This window comes from Bubalus kerabau, chromosome 1 (genome assembly GCF_029407905.1).
Source record: "Bubalus kerabau isolate K-KA32 ecotype Philippines breed swamp buffalo chromosome 1, PCC_UOA_SB_1v2, whole genome shotgun sequence".
NCBI lineage: Eukaryota > Metazoa > Chordata > Mammalia > Artiodactyla > Bovidae > Bubalus > Bubalus kerabau.
Window position 1 is genome coordinate 267,773,656 of NC_073624.1, and position 16,873 is coordinate 267,790,528.

The window sequence follows — 16,873 nt, forward strand, 5'->3', positions numbered from 1 at the left end:
ACGGCAGCCCACCAGGCTCCCCTGTCCCTGGGATTCTCCAGGCAAGAACACTAGAGTGGGTTGCCATTTCCTTCTCCAATGCAGGAAAGTGAAAAGTCAAAGTGAAGTTGCTCAGTCGTATCCGACTTGTAGCGACCCCATGGACTGCAGCCTACCAGGCTCCTCCGTCCATGGGATTTTCCAGGCAAGAGTACTGGAGTGGGGTGCCATTGCCTTCTCCATTAAGTGGGATAAATAAATAACAAATCCAAAGCTGGATGTACAAGACAAGACAATGGAACAATGTTTTTGAAGAAATGAGAGAGAAAACAACTCAGACCATCTAAAGTATCAGAACTGAGACTTGAAGTATTTTTTAACACTTCCTGGGTCAAGATCTTTGGGAAATTACAGTGAGTTGCTAAATGAGTTCTAAAGAGGAAGTAAATTTCATGTGCAGACAAATTAAGGATAGCTATTAACATCCGAACTATCTGAAATCCAACATCTTTGGTCCCAACATTCCTATATAAGTTTTTCAAGTTATTAAGATCTTCTGATATTGTGACTAAGATCTTTGAAGTTTAAAAAATATACAGGAGAGGTGTTATAGGAGATAAACAAGTGACACAAAAAAAACCCATGTTGTCACAGAAACATAAAAGAATTAATGGTTTAAATTAACCTAATAGAATGCCATGAACCAAGAAGTTCACTTCTGGCAACAATTGGTCATAAAGGAAGAAATATAAATCATTAGGATTTTCTTGATATAAAAGTAATCAGTTGAACAAAATAGCATACTCTTTATGCTTTTTCCTTTTGACCTCACTGGATGAGTCATCGGAATCTTCACTGCTAGAGGAATCCTGTACAGAAAAATATACAAAGTTAAGGCTGCTAATGATTAGAATTCAACTATAGTAACAGTTTTTCTTGTCATACTATTAAACATTCACTTTACTAATAAAACTGTAAAGACTTTTTTCCATGTTACATTTATACCATAAATTAGCATATAAAGTAATTATTTTTACTGCAAATATGTTAACAGCCAGTGAAATTAAGTAAACATCACAATGTCAGCATTTTGAATAAAATCTTATAATCTACCATTTCTGGATACTACTACTGTTGCCTAGTAAGACTTCAAAAAGGAATCCTAATTGTTGGTATGTCAAATTCTCATTTAGTGTTTTTCTTTCTCAATAGGCAGTTTTTGATATACAGATACCCCCCCAATCTTTGAAAGTTCAATTTATACCACTACACTTCTACAAAAGAACCTACACCAGTAACTGTTTTCACTAACTGAAACAAATCTGAAGAGAATTTTCACTTTTACAAAACTCAATTCTGAGCACTCAGCGTTTGTTTCGCAGCAAGCTGCTACTGAGGTGGCAAGCACGCGGAGCGGCCCCTTCAAGCTCCTTCCCTGGGAACTACCCTCAGCACTGAGCTGCCAGGATTCTGAACTGTGCCTGTGAGCATCTGTGCTTTCCTCACTTTGCCCATGACAGTTACCAAGATGTGGCCTAAGGAAGCAGCCTCCTTGCTTTTTCATACCACTTGGCTCAGGAAAAAGGACACTCCATTTTTGGATAGGTGGGGAAACCTACAGTTCTTCCTGAATGTTTTTGTGCAAATACACACACATGCAAGCTCATGTGTACACAGGAACTACACTGTTTATAATAAAAGTATGTCTACACTTCAAGGCTACTGATGCACATTTAAATGTAGTTATTTTCTTATCCTTCTAATACCCTTACTGTTTCTAATAATTTTGTAAATAGCCCCCAGTTAAATAATTAGGCATCAAGACTACTTTTCAGATAATAGCTTTCACAATGAATAGTCACCTCCTCTGATCCACTATTAGATGAAGCTTGATGTTGCTGCTGCTGCTGCTGCTGCTTCTTAAGCATTGCAGATCTCTGAACGGCCAAAATACTAGGGCTAGATTTCCAGAACTGTAATAGAGATATACACAAGTGAAGAACAAAGTTTTGAGAAAACTGGAAAAAGGATAATCTATTGAAAACCAATATCAACATTTTCACTGCCTCCAAATAATAAATAATAGTAAGACTATTTTCCTTACTCACATATATGTAAAACAATATTGCTGCAATATAATTAAAATAATGCTGAGCTTTAGATGTATATAAATAATTTATGGTGTGTTGAGTTTCACAGACAGACAGCCTTAATCAATGTATTCTTTGGTGTTAGAACTATTGTCAAAAACAACAGGATAATATATGCCACCAGTGCTATTCAAAGTGTGGCTACCAGTCTTTTAAACTGGTGTGAGGTGAAGATGAGGAGCTAGAGTCAGAATGCAAATTAACTAAGCACAGTTTTAGTTCAACTGACTTTTTTGTTTCTGGTAGCAAAACTTCCTACATGAAGGAAACTGTGTATATTCTGGCCCAAGCATCTTATCATGACTGGTACTCTAAGTAACACTCTGTATACCATTCTGATGTATAGACAAGTTTTACTAAATCTTACAATTGCTTTTTTAAAACAGAATGGCCCTTGGCATATTCTACCACATATCTTCAAGGAAGCAGAATTCTATTAAATACTCCTATTGGCAATACATTATATCCTTTGAAGATCTTGAAAGTAGAGATAACACTGTAAAATTAACAAAAAGACCTCAAAAGCCTTACATTTTTATCCATGAGACACTGAGTATTTATTTAACAATTTCTGCTTCACAAAGTTTCATGTATGTTCATTTTATACTTGTCGTATACATCAATAGTTATAGACTGCTTCTCTTCCAAGCCAATTAGTCCACAGATGACACCAAGTTCGAGAACAATTTAAAGTGTATTTTAATACTTACAATCAACTTTTTCTAAAAGCTAGATCAAGAATGCTCTAAACCAATGCTATACATTTTCCCAAAGTAATACAGGAAATCTACCTGTCATTGGATATGTTATTCATTACCTCAGCTCCATCAACTTTCGGTGGTTTTGCTTGAACTTTATTGTCTCGGGAATTGTCTGACTCAGACTCTGACTGACTGCCCGATTCGGATCCAGAGTCTGAGTCGCTGCTACCTGACTGGCTACTGCTTCCATCACTACTGCTTCCAGAACTCGAACCAGATCCAGAGCCGGAAGCTGACCCAGAATCATCATCCGACTGGCTACAATTTAAAAATAAATAGATTTCAAACAAAATTAATTCAAATTTTAGCTTTTCTTAACTCAGCAAAAAGCTCCACATCATTAAGCCTTGTTTGTTTAGTATGTCAACCATGTATAGCCAAACAAATAGAAAAAGGGAATTAATGTTAATCTACAGCAATAACTGACTTGATAAATTTAGTAGCCTGGGCTAAAACATAATTATATCGCAATCTTCCTCCAAGGGTAATGAACAAAACCTACCAGGTAGAGAATCCTGGGCTAGAAACTTAGAATAACAAAATGTTTAAGACACAGTCCCTATTCTTAAAAGGCTATTTGATATAGTAAACATAAAGAAGAAATTGTGTGAAGAAAAAATGTGATAAAAATTCTCATTTAGTAAAAGGCAGAAAACGAATTAAATTGAGTTTCAACTTGTTTGTAAGTCCACATCTATGTTCTATCATCTCAGAGGAATGTAACTTATTACAACTAAGCTATGATAAAGTACAATTTACTAAAAAATAAGATTACTAATTTCTTTTCTGAGAAAATTATTCAATTTTTTATGGTTCCATAGTAATACGTCTGAAATAGTAAATTCTCACAACCTTTCCTAGCCTCTGTACACATACACATACACTTTCCAGCACTTATTTCCTGTCCAAAGTAGTCTAGAAATGGTCTGTACCTAATTGATTGTGTCAATCAATATTATCCGAAAGGCCATTTGTTAACTGGTGTTTACATTTGGATTGCTGAAAACCAGGGCATTAAATTTTTTAAATATGTGGCAGACTCAGCTTTTGATGTAATTTTAACCGACTTTATGAGAAACAACAAGATAATGTCACACACAGAGCAAAACTCAAGCTTCTTATTCTCTTGCTGTAGTTCTCAGAAACACCACTAGATGGAGGTATTACTCTACAAAAACTACAAGAGCGACCAGTAACCCTTCCTAAAAGTAATTTTTGAGAGCAAGGCGTTAATAGTTTCTACCTGGAAACACAGACATGTAAGTTTTCAAGAAGACCTCTGATTCTAAAAGTTTTGCTTACAGTGTGAACAAACATACACCTACTTTTAAAATTTGGGAATCTAGTGGAGTATGTTTTTCTTCATAGAAAGAGTAAACAAAAAGTTCCATCTTAAAGGCTATATCAAAACCATTTCTGCCAGTTTCTACCCTCCAGACACATGGTTCAAGAATAGCATAGTGCCTTTCAATTAAAAAACAAAAGTGACCATTCTGCATTTGATTTGGGCCCTTGAAATTTCAGTAAGAATATCAGAGAAGATATTTTTCCTAACACACAATTTCATTTTTCCTTTAACCCACTAGGCAAGCAACACTTTTCATTTATTACTTTAGCAAAAACTATCATTTGTTAGGCACAGGGAAGACTGAGATGAGACAAAAAGTCCTTACCATTATAAGAACGTCTAACCTAGTATGGAAAGACAGTCATGTCAACCAATAAATACCTCTCTGGGCTATATTTAAAATAATTCAACCAGGGGGTATGAAGAACACAAACAAGTGAGGCACAGTAACTGGAGAACATTTAGAAGAAAGTGAAGATGAACTAATCCTTTAGAAAGAATTAAGTAGAAGGGGTATCATTTTAATTGCTTATAAGCTTCTTGAAGGTACTGTTTTTTTTCCCCAGAGTATCTTACACTGGTGGACGCTCAGTAAATACCTGAAAAGTAAATGGATGGATAATTGAATCTGGGAGCTATCATGGGCCTATATTCTTAATTATATCTTGAGAAAATAGCTAGTCAAAATTCCTTCTTAATGTATCAAGAGTCCTTGTTAATGTATCAATATTCTTAAGTGAATGCAGGAAATCTTTCTTTCATAATCTTTAGGTGAAAGTAGTTCTGGCTGATGAAAAAAGCAAACAGCCTGAGCCTATACCACTCTAAAGGCAAATAGGCTTATTATCAGAATGTCTTCACCTTAGATATTAAAAGCATGAAGTATTTATTTCACTTAAATTGTTCATAGCAGGACTTAAGAATATACACAGAATTAGTAAGGAATACCTTATATACTGCCATAGAATGAGATACAGTTATGTTAAAAAGAAAGCAAGCTACAAAACTGCGTTTATAGTATGGTTCCTTTGTGTATGAAGGGAGAAATGTTTACACATATTTGCTTATGCTTTTTTCAAAAGCAATAACGGTGTATAAAACAATTAAGTTAAAAATGGTTACCTACAAAGAGAAGGGAAAGAAGAAAGCAGAAGGAACAAGGATTGAAATGAGTTGTCAATTTCTGAACCATGCAAATGTTTTACACAATTTATTTTAAAAGGAAATTCTAACACTTGAGAGATAAATATATATATATATATATATATATATAGGTTTGGGGGATTGGAGAACAGTGGGACATAAAATTCTGAGGAAAAACAGGTAAAAAGCCTCTCCGTAATGAAGTAGTTCTATTTCAACCCACTGTTGCATATGCTCTTTCCAAAATAATAATCAAACCTGCCCTAACTGGGTAAGTCTTCAGTGGCTCTGTAACAAAAGTAAAACATCTATGAGGTGCAGGAATCTGTCTCTGCCAACCTATCTCCAGCCAGTTTCCCATCTAAACCCTTAGTTTTAGTGATGGCATACTACTTGTAATTCTCAGAAAGTGAGTTTCTCTTTCCACTTTCTGCTTTTGCACAATTACTTCCTTTTTAAAATTTTTTTCACTATATAATTTCTACTTGAGCCTCACTTCATGGATACTTCTCTGACAAATCTCTCCTGACTCCAAAATCAAATCAACCCAACATTAAAGCTTCCCTAGAAGGCTTCCCTAGTAGGTCAGACGGTAAAGTGTCTGCCTGCAATGCTGGAGACCAGGGTTCGATCCCTGGGTCAGGAAGATGCCTTGGAGAAGGAAATGGCAACCCCCTCCAGTATTCTTGTCCTGAAGAATCCCATGGACAGAGGAGCCTGGTGGGCTACAGTCCATGGGGTCACGAAGTCGGACATGACTGAGCAACCAGCACGCGCACACACACACACACAACATGAAAGTAGGAATACTTACCTCAGTATTCCCACAATATCCTGTACCTATTACTATCTTAGCTATAAGCACATAATGTAATATTCACTGTAGTTTCTGTTTTATTTTTTGGTATTCTACCGTATGTTCCTAGAGTGCTGGAATTTTTACTTGTTCTTTGTATGCTGAACACTAAATGAAGGGCTCAACATATGTTTGGTGAGGGGATGGATATATACATAAGCAAACAAATCAAAGATGCTTACGGATATAATATCTTATATAAAATTCACAAATAGAGTTGGACTATACAAATATTTCTCAGGTCTAATTAACATTTTATTTAGGTAGTAACCAATACCACTGATTTTTTAATACAGTATCTGTATACCACTTACGAGTTATCCTTATGAATTATATTAAATCTCAATAGCCCAACAGTATAAGGCAGAAGATTATTAAAAATACTTAAGTCTTTCCCTTATCGTTTTCAATTTACAAAAGAAAACTCATCATATGAGTACTTAGATAAAAGAGTTTTCTTAGGGTAAATTTAAGTAAAAAAAATTCATTTAAAAGAGAAAACAGCAATTCAAATTAAAGTTTCTTTTCAAGATTGTTTTTATGCTCAATTTCAAATATAAACAAGAGCAATCGAATTACCATTTATCTATCAACCAGCTTCACAATTATCAACTCATAACAATTTTGTTTCAAATAATCCAGCTTTCCACAAACACATAATCTCAAACATATTGAAATTTCATCCATAAATAGTTTAGTACTTATATGTAAAAACAAACAACAAAAACTCCACTATTTTTAAACATCCACAAAACTAGTACCATATTTTTAAAAAAACCACATTTTCGTAATGTTAAATATGAAATTATTATTTTTTTCCCCTGCAATTTATTTTGTGGAATAAATTAGGCAGTTTTTCCTATAGACGCTTCCTGCTTTCCAGATTTTACTAACTGCACTTCTGTGGTATTATGTGACATATTTTTCTGTCCCTTGTGTTTCTTATAAATTGTCAGACCTAGAGGCTCAGACTTAATTCAGTTTTCCTTGGCAAGAACATGTTTGAAAAGTTGCTGTGGACCTCTAGTAGAAAAAAACAATGTTTGGTTGTCTCTTTTTGTGTGAGGTTGTTTGATGTGTGTGCTCATGTTATTTTCAGCCTTATCCCTCCATCACATAGTTCCTCATAAGCCCCACACAAGCTCATCCACTATTTATTTAAAGGCAGTAAAATGGTGATATTGTCATTCTTTACTTACCCATTATATCATTTCTCCACTAATAGGTGGAATACTTATTAATATAATGAGAAATTTTCCCTCATTATATTTGTTAACTTTGAGGTACAGTTCATACAGGAAAGGCATTTTCATTTATTTTCCTTCTTTTCCAGCTTTCAAAATGAGCTAAATTGCTAGCATCGTTTCAAGGTAAGAAGACCAGTAATGTTCTAAATCTCACTATGAACTCATGGATTGAAATTATTTGATGAATTTTAACAATCCATTATCATCATTAATACCCAAACTGTCCCCTCTTTAGCAAACAGGAAACCCTTTATTACTTCCTGAATCCTTTTCACAAGACCTCAAGTTGTCTTTGACAGCTTCCTCACTTTCTGGTCTGACAAGATGAACCAGGCTCATCTTGTGTATTTCTTGCCTCAAATTGTAACTCAGGCATTTCATCAAAAAGCCTTGCTTCTGTTTATGTTAGAAATTAAATTGCAACCTGAGTGGGTTGGTTATAACTTTTAAGTTTTTTTTTAATAAGATGAGTTAGGATATGTGTATTTTTAGAGACAATGTATTAAGGATTAATACCAATATTTTCAATTTAAATTTGTAGGTTTTTTATTTCTTTGATTTTTCTATTTATACCATCACTTGGGTTCAGTTTCTTCGTTCCAAATGACACTAGTAAAATTATTTATTTGCTTTATCTTAGAATACACGTAACAGTTGCAAAACAGTAATATCATTATTATATGATAACTAAAAGTTAACATTTCTTCATAATTCTTCTTGGCCTTCAGGAATACTCACCCTTACTATCAAACTATTGCTTTGAAGCCAACTAAAATTGTTTATTTCTGTATGGTTACTAATTTTGTTTAATTAGGGTCATTTGCTTTTACTTCATTTTTAGGAACTGCTTTTATTCACTTTGATTTAACGTTGCTTTATTTATTTACTTACATTCAATTTGAAAGGTACAAAAAAGTTAAAATCCAAAATCCAGCTTTTATCTTTTGTCTTCTCTACATCATGACCTTCCTCCCACTACAGTAATTATTTTTTAAGTTTCATTTATTTTTCCTTTATCGATAAAAGCAAATTATAAATAAGAGTATTTTTATATTCCCCTTTCATAAATGATTATTAACTTATTTATAATCTTAAACAATTGATGCCACATTGTATATACATTGTATCCTGGAGATCACTGCACAACCGTGTACAGTAGATATACTCCCTTCTCCTTTATGCAACTGCATATTCTCCATTTTGTAGAAACAACATAGTTTCAACCTGTCCCTCAAAGATGAACCAATCTTTGATACCACAATGATATAAAAAAAACCCTGTGTATCATTTTGCATTTATGACAGTGTACCTTATTCACTACTTATCAACCAATGTAAATATACCACCTTTGAAGTTTTAAATTTATAATCAGCTAGCACCCAGATCTTGATTCCAAAATACAAATCCACACTTTAGTAAACTAGGTGTCCTTTAGGAAATGGCAGATTCTAAGGCTGGGACAGGCAAGGTACCAGATGAAACTAAATAAGCTTGCTGTGCCAAAAAGCAAAATACTAAATACAAACAGAACGAAAAAACACGATATAGGAGCCAATCTGAAGGGCTTCCACTGGCTAAATCTGATTTGGGCATCAAAACAAATAGTAAAAGATAATTAATTACCTAGTAAATAAAACAGGAATCCTTAAGTCCGTGCTGACGACAGGTAGACAGGGAGAAAGACAGATGGCAGGGGAGGGCTAATAGAGTTCTGAATGCCAGCTGGTAATGTGGACAGGGTGGTAGTGCTGGAAAGTTACCATGTTGCAATCATCATAGAAAACACTGATTTGGGGAAAAACCACCAAAGATGCTAAATGTGGGGGGAGGCGAGGAGGAGGCTTTGATGAGATATTTACAGTCTCAAAGTATCTTCTTACAAATTGCTTATTAGCTATATTAATGGATAAATTAGAAACTACAGTGGGGGGAAAAAAAAGATACTACCCTGTCCTGGTGATCAAAACTAGTATTATCAATAGGGACAGACATACATCGTGAGCCTCCAGATATGATACCTTGTGAAAGACGTATTGTCACTCACACAGTCCTCCAGCCAGGGAATGCAAGTGTAGGGGAGGCCCAGGGTAGGGGACCCAAGTGTAGGGAATGTATAACTTAGATCAAATCATAAGTAAACAAGTAAAATCTAAGTTGTGAAATATATTCTATAAAATAACTAGCCTATATGTGCCTATATGTAGCCTTCAAAAAGCTTATGTCAAGAAAGACAAAGAACTGCTTCAGATTAAAGGAGATTAAAGAGACATAACAACCAAATCCAATTTTAGACAGAACCCTGTACTGAAAGATGACTGGGATGACAAAACTGGAATACAGGTTAAACATTAGAGTATATTACCATAAATTTTCCTGGATTTAACTACTATATGGGGTTTATATAAGGGAATTCCTGGGCTTTTATACACACACACACACACACACACACACACACACACACACACACTGAAGTATTAATGCATAAATGGATATGATGTTTGCAACCTACTCTAAAACTCTTCAGGAAAAATATGTATTACATATATATAAACATGTATGAAGGGTGAGGATAAAAGGGAACTGTGGAAAAGCTAACAATCAGTGCATGCAGAGAGTACACACAGGAAGTTCTTGTACCTATTCTTTCATCATTTCCATAATTTGAAATTAATTCAAAATTAAAATGTTAATAAACAAAAAAAAATTTCTCCAACACCACAAGTTTTGGTCACTAATATTCAATATTGTGAAATCTCATATTCAAATAATAAAAGCTACAAAGGTGAGGAAGTTTTAAAGCTGCAGAAGTCAAATGCATATGAAATAGGCAAGTAAGTAAACATTCAGTAGCATGGAAAATAAAAGTATCAAAAATTCAGTCAATAAAATGGCTAAGCTGTACAGATAGAAATATAAAAACTACCTAAAGCTTTTCCTTAAGAGATATGAAAAGGTAAAAATACCAAGAAGGGGAGATTAAAAACCAACTGCCTCCAACAGCTGCCTCAGAAACTGCTAATCGCCTAACTCAGCATGTCTTCTTTTCCTTAGTAACAGAAATCTCAAGATTAAGGTCCACCCAGTATAAAAAGAGTATAGCACAAGCTCCTTGCAGCAAAGTATGGCTATTAGCTAAAAGTTTCAACAAATGAGATATAAGCAGAAATGCTGGGCTGTACTTCCCAGAAGGCTACTCAGCAGGCTGACTCAGCTAGGAGATGCTCCCTCTCCTTGGCCCTTGTTTGCCTCCAGCATTTCCAGCTGTCTGACAGGAGGGAAAGTGCTCAAAATTCACATCTGTACAGATTCTTTTAGTATAAAAGCCAAGATTTTTTCCCAGTGTTCCCAAGGTTATGGTAAATCAGTGTTTTTAATGACTTGAGTGACCACAAAAAATTAGTACTCTGTTCAGTAAGACATTAAATCCATTTTTAAACTGTTTTTTCAAGTTAAATATTTAGGAGCTTTAGCGCACTATCATCTACAGTGTACTTCCTCATGAGTTCCACAAAACTAAAATGTTATGATTCTGTATCTACGGATTAGCTTTGAGAAATGCTTTTCAAACAAACAAACATCAAAATGAACATCCCTCTCTCACTTTACAATTATGCATGCTTTGGTCCCATCTCAGAGGCTTTGGTCACACCTTAAGAGGTTTTAATGGCTCACCTTTGTTCTTGGGATAAAATGATTAAAATCTGACCTCTGCCTACCTTTCCAATTTATCTTAAACATCTCTCTGGTGGCTCAGAGGTTAAAGCATCTGCCTGGAATGCGGGAGACCTGGGTTCAGTCCCTGGGTCAGGAAGATCCCCTGGAGAAGGAAATGGCAACCCACTCCAGTACTCTTGCCTGGAGAATCCCATGAAGGGAGGAGCCTAGTAGGCTACAGTCCATGGGGTCGCAAAGAGTCGGACATGACTGAGCGACTTCACTTCATTTCACTTCATTCTGCACCCTAGGCTCGCTAATTTCCTTCAGTCTTTGAATCTGCCACACCTTCTCACCTCATGCTGCTGCTGCTGCTGCTGCTAAGTTGCTTCAGTCGTGTCCGACCCTGTGCGACCCCATAGACGGCAGCCCACCAGGCTCTCCCGTCCCTGGGATTCTCCAGGTAAGAACACTGGAGCGGGTTGCCATTTCCTTCTCACCTCATAGGCCTGGGAAACTTGTTAATCCCTGTCCCACCTTCATCCCTAGTTCGAGACCTCTCCCCCAGGACTGCATTAGACACCCAGCATGGTATCTGGCAGAGTGCAAGCTGAACATTAAGCTAGTATGAGCACTGCGGTTTATACTAACAACTGTATCCCTACCTTCTGGCACTCTACCTGACATGTACTCTGAAAATATATTTGTGAAATTAATAAATGGTTAATACCACCTTCTCATTACTTCTTCAAAAATAGCATAAGTCTTCCATAGAAACTTTCTTGTTCTTACTTCTGATTTCTCTGTCTTTACTTTTCTCTTTTGGGTTTTTTCTTCCTCCAAGTCATCTAATTAGAAGTGTTTGGGGGAAAATAATTTTAAGAAGCAGCTTTAAGAATCAGATGATCTGAAAACACTAGGTCCACTTCCCACATGGTCACAACTGTCTATATCTAAGTAGCACTGGTTCCTTTTGATGAAGGATTTGACCTCCAAATTCAGCCAGCTGCCTCCCCTAAACAAATGTCTTATACCTGGACAACTTCATACATTTATGTTATCTGTTGGCCCTTTGGCTGTTTCTCATTTATGCTCCAATTAAGACAAAATTTTTAATACCTTTTTATAGCTTTCAAAATATTTTGGTACTGAAATCCATTTTATCCTCACAACAAGAACAAAATGTCCTTGAAGGCACACAGTTTTTATAGACCATTTTTAGAGGAGACAACCCTTCTAAGGACCCAGCAATAAGGAGACTTAATTCTGTAGTCAAATACTAAGTTCTGATCCCAACCCCAGCATCCTGTCTGGAGAGTCTGTATCCTTCCAAATATCCTGTGTTGCGACATTTGCTCAGAATTTACTGCTCTGAGTCCCCTTCTGTGCCTGGCACATCAAAGCTTTCTCTAAAGTTCAGGAGCACATATACTCTTCCCCCCCTTTGCCCTGTATTATTTAGCATTTTCATGTGTCTGTGGGTAGAAGTGCTTTGGAGTGCAAGTCCATGTTAGCTCAGCCCCACCTGTGCAGAATAGCAATACCTCCTTTTCTTTATATTCAACTTTATACTCTAATCAATCCTGGGAACTAAAGAAAACACTAACACCTATACTGGATACTTAAGAATGATGTATTCTCAAGTGAATAAACAAAGAGTCTTTTGTGTTACAAAGAAAAATAAGCTTTTTTATCACAGATATTGGAAACTAGTCTGTAATGGAACATAAAGGAAGAATGAATAAAATAATGACCTTCTAAGAAAGGGGTAGCAGTAGACAGCTGCTTTCCTATCTCCAACAGAAGAAATAGCCCGGCTAAATCCTGGAAAAGATAGAAAAATCAAAAGTAAAGCTGGAATTTCCCTGGTTGGTCCAGTGAATGCCATCAATGCAGGGGGCACGGGATCAACCCGTGGTCAGGGAACGAAGACCCCACATGCTGCAGAACGACTAAGCCCACACCCCGCTATCACTGGGCCTGCATGCTCCAGAGCCCACGTATCACAGTAAGAGGCCCTGTACTGCAAGGAAAGATCAAACAAATAAATGTTCATAACAAACAAAAACAGTAGCACTAATGAAGAAGAAAAAAGACTATTTAAACATCCTATGTAAGTTAGACTACCTGTATCAAAGTCTTAGGATCAACGATTTCAGTTTAAGAACGCATCCATTTATTTACGTCTTTCTTTCCTAATAAACATTTGCTTTCTAATACATATCCCATTCCCCCCTTTTTTTTAAACTGGTAGAATTTAGATAAATTAGACTCTGGGGAGGAGGGGAAGAAAAGTTACAGGATACATCAATAGAAGGTAATGGATTTTAGACAGATTATTATAATAGAGGATTGTGTGCCTGACATTTACAGTAATAATTTATGTATTAAATTACAATAAATAGAACTGTATTTACAATTAAAAAACTGTATTTACTATTCTAAAGAACAAGTATCCTGCACTAAATTCTCACTTTATGCCTTTCTGCCGCCCACCTTAACTACTGCTTTAACATCAAAAACATTCAAAAGGACATCTTTCAGAGAGTTTTTGAAAGAATTTTTTGACAGACATTTGTGAGGAAATTCGAAACTTGACAGTATTATGAAATTCGACTTTTCTTCTTCTAGCCTCCTAGCCTTTTTGTCTCATCATATTTATGTATGTACACCCGTATTTTTCTGCTGGGAAAAACTGAGGGCAAGAGGAGAAGGGGGCGATAGAGGGTGAGATGGTTGGATGGCATCACTGACTCAATGGACATGAGTTTGAGCAAACTCAGGGAGATAGCGAAGGACAGGGAGGCATGGCATGCCACAGTTCATGGGGTAGCAAAGAATCGGACATGACTTAGCAACTGAACAACACCACCCATTAGATAAGCCTTAGGTTTCTACCACACAGAAATAATAAACATACTTAAGGATTACTGTGAAGATCTTTAAAAAATGTAAAGCATAATATCTGACCTATACTAGGAGCTCAATACTGCTGCTGCTGCTAAGTCACTTTAGTCGTGTCCGATTCTGTGTGACCCCATAGACAGCAGCCCACCAGGCTCCCCCATCCCTGGGATTCTCCAGGCAAGAACACTGGAGTGGGTTGCCATTTCCTTCTCCAATGCATGAAAGTGAAAAGTGAAAGGGAAGTCACCCAGTCGTGTCTGACTCTTACTGATCCCATGGACTGCAGCCTACCAGGCTCCTCCGTCCATGGGATTTTTCAGGCGAGAGTACTGGAGTGGGCTGCCATTGCCTTCTCCAGGAGCTCAATATTAATATCTATTTTAGAATTTAAAAAATGATTTTTTTTTTTGGAGTTCAAGATCAGAATCATTACTTCAAAATTTGTTTCAGGTGTTATCTGGACTGTCATAATTATAAGTATAAATACATAAACTGTCTATGAATGAACCCTGTAGAAATACTAACATTTTCAAACAAATTGATTTTTTTAAAAAAAAAAAAGGGGGGGGTGGGGGGAGACATGGTCATTACTAACTGGTACTATGTACCAAACACTGGATTCTTGTCTCATCCTTTCCTTTTCAAATAACAAAGCTGAGGTTCAAAGAAGGCTAAGTGAAGAAACAAATACTAATATTAAGAAGAATTGAAAGAAAATTCAGAAAAATGAAAGCCACTAAATTCTTAGGATGATACACATTGTTTTAAAATAAAAATCCTTTGTGTGCCATAAGTATGCTGTCTGCTTGCCCCCCTCACTTACCTAGCATCCACTGGCTTGCCCTTTGGTATTACATAACTGGCACTCTAGTGTAAAACGGCACATGTCCACCCAGCTAAAGATTTCCCAGTATGTCTTTCAGCTAGGTGTCTTTCAGCCAAGAGATTACAGCTAGAAGTGATGTGAAATTTCTACACCTTAGCCTTAAGCATTAACTGCTTTGCCTTATACCCGCCCCACTCCCATCCATCTTCTTGCTGGCAATCACTGGGGCAAGATAAGCTGTATGTTACATATTAACAAAGCTGTCCCACTAGCCAGAGCACCTGAATAGTGTCAAGGGGTAGAGCTTAGTCACTTGATAATAGTTTAATTATTGAAAAAAAAAGTAACTATTTTTGAGACCCTGGGCTCTGAAGACTCTAGTATATATCACTTTAATTGGTTCTCCGATTTGCTACAATGATGTTTTTGCAAAAAACTTTTTTGAAATAAGACCTGTACACAGATAATTTGAATTCATTTGTTCATCTCTTCAACTAACAAGTATTGAGCAAGAGTTTCTATTAAGGACAAAATGCCATGGGAAAAGTAAAACTTGAGAAATCAGAGATATAAGGACAAAGTTGGGGGGGGGGGGGGGCGGGCAAGATATAAGGATGTATTGGTTCCTGATGGAGGAACTGGAGGTAGGGCAAATGAGACTAGGGGTAAGGCTTCAGGGAGGGAGCAACTTTAGAGCTGGCTATTGGTGTATTCTCACACTTTCCCTTTAGAAAACACTTCCTCTCTAAAGCAACCGATAAAATTTCTCACTCTTTAAGATTACTCAAAAATATCCTATCCTTCATGTAACCCTCTCCAATATCTCCAGGGATAGGTCATTGCTCCAGCCCATGTGTTCACAATATTTTTCTCATATGTTACTAATAATTCCTTCACAATATCACAATTATGCTTATACATGTATCTCTCTTCTAACTACATCCTGGAATTCATTAAGTTGGGGCCTGTAGTTATTTTTATAGACCATTATCCACTTCAACAGGCCTAGAGAAACAATATGGAAATTAGCAGATACTGAATACTTAAAAAATTCTTTTTTTTTTAAATTAGAAGTCAAAGGCTTTCAAACTTTTGGGGGCATGACTTACATAATACATTTTATATACTGATGCAGTGCACACATGCAACATAACAAAAGTTTGATGAAATAATATTCTACAAAAAAACACTATCAGCTTACATTATTCTTTCATTTAAAAATCCAATTATGATACTCTAATGTGTGTTTCAACTCACTATTTACAATATATTAGCCTAGAATAAGTCACTTAAAAATGAGAAGGGTTCACCTAGATGCTAAGATCAGACCACCTTTAAGTTCTATAAAATTACATTGTATTAAAATGTTATCCTCCATATCCTTTAAGACAGGCCATAAAATAATTATCAAAATTTGAGAAAATCTGTGAAGCATTCACCCCCATGGGTCTGAAAACCAGTTAACGCCTTTGTTAGGGACTAAAGGACAAACACAACAGCTTCTTTTAGCATTCTACATTACCAACCCCAAAAAAATTCTATCAGAAAGTAAACTCAAAGTACAGTATTATTCTTAAAGTTTCTAACTGAATAAATGAGAATAAAACTGCCAGAAATAGATGCTAAGAAAGATAACATTTAGCAAGACTAATTTCAAAGATGATCAAGTTTAGTTATGCTAAATCTGAGATAAAGATAGTGAACTCAAAAGTTTCTCTAGTAAGCATCCAGAAATCAGATGAGAAATCAAGACTATGTATACATAGATGTCAAAGTTACAACAGTTTCACAAAACACATATGAAATGTGTTATAATATTAATGATGTGATAAAACCCTCCTATTATTTATAATTATAACCAGTAGGCAAAACTTAATGATATTTACTAGAGAAGGAAATGGCAACACATTCCAGTATTCTTTCCTGGGAAATCCCAGGAACAGAGGAGCCTGGTGGGCTACAGTCCATGGAGGTCACAAAGAGTTAAACAATGACCGAGCAC

General features: G+C 36.0%; 1 protein-coding gene across 6 annotated transcripts in view; it reads right to left on the bottom strand.

Moving 5' to 3' along the window:
• The window catches only part of CHD1 (chromodomain helicase DNA binding protein 1), a 72,802-nt gene that overhangs the window by 43,766 nt on the left and 12,163 nt on the right, over positions 1 to 16,873 (bottom strand). For all 6 annotated transcript variants that reach the window (XM_055565461.1, XM_055565470.1, XM_055565454.1 and 3 more), the window contains 3 exons: positions 2,947 to 3,148; positions 1,842 to 1,952; positions 784 to 848 (listed from right to left, as the gene is read on the bottom strand). In XM_055565461.1, coding sequence (XP_055421436.1) covers positions 784 to 848; positions 1,842 to 1,952; positions 2,947 to 3,148 — 378 coding nt within the window. The remainder of the gene's footprint in view (positions 1 to 783; positions 849 to 1,841; positions 1,953 to 2,946; positions 3,149 to 16,873) is intronic.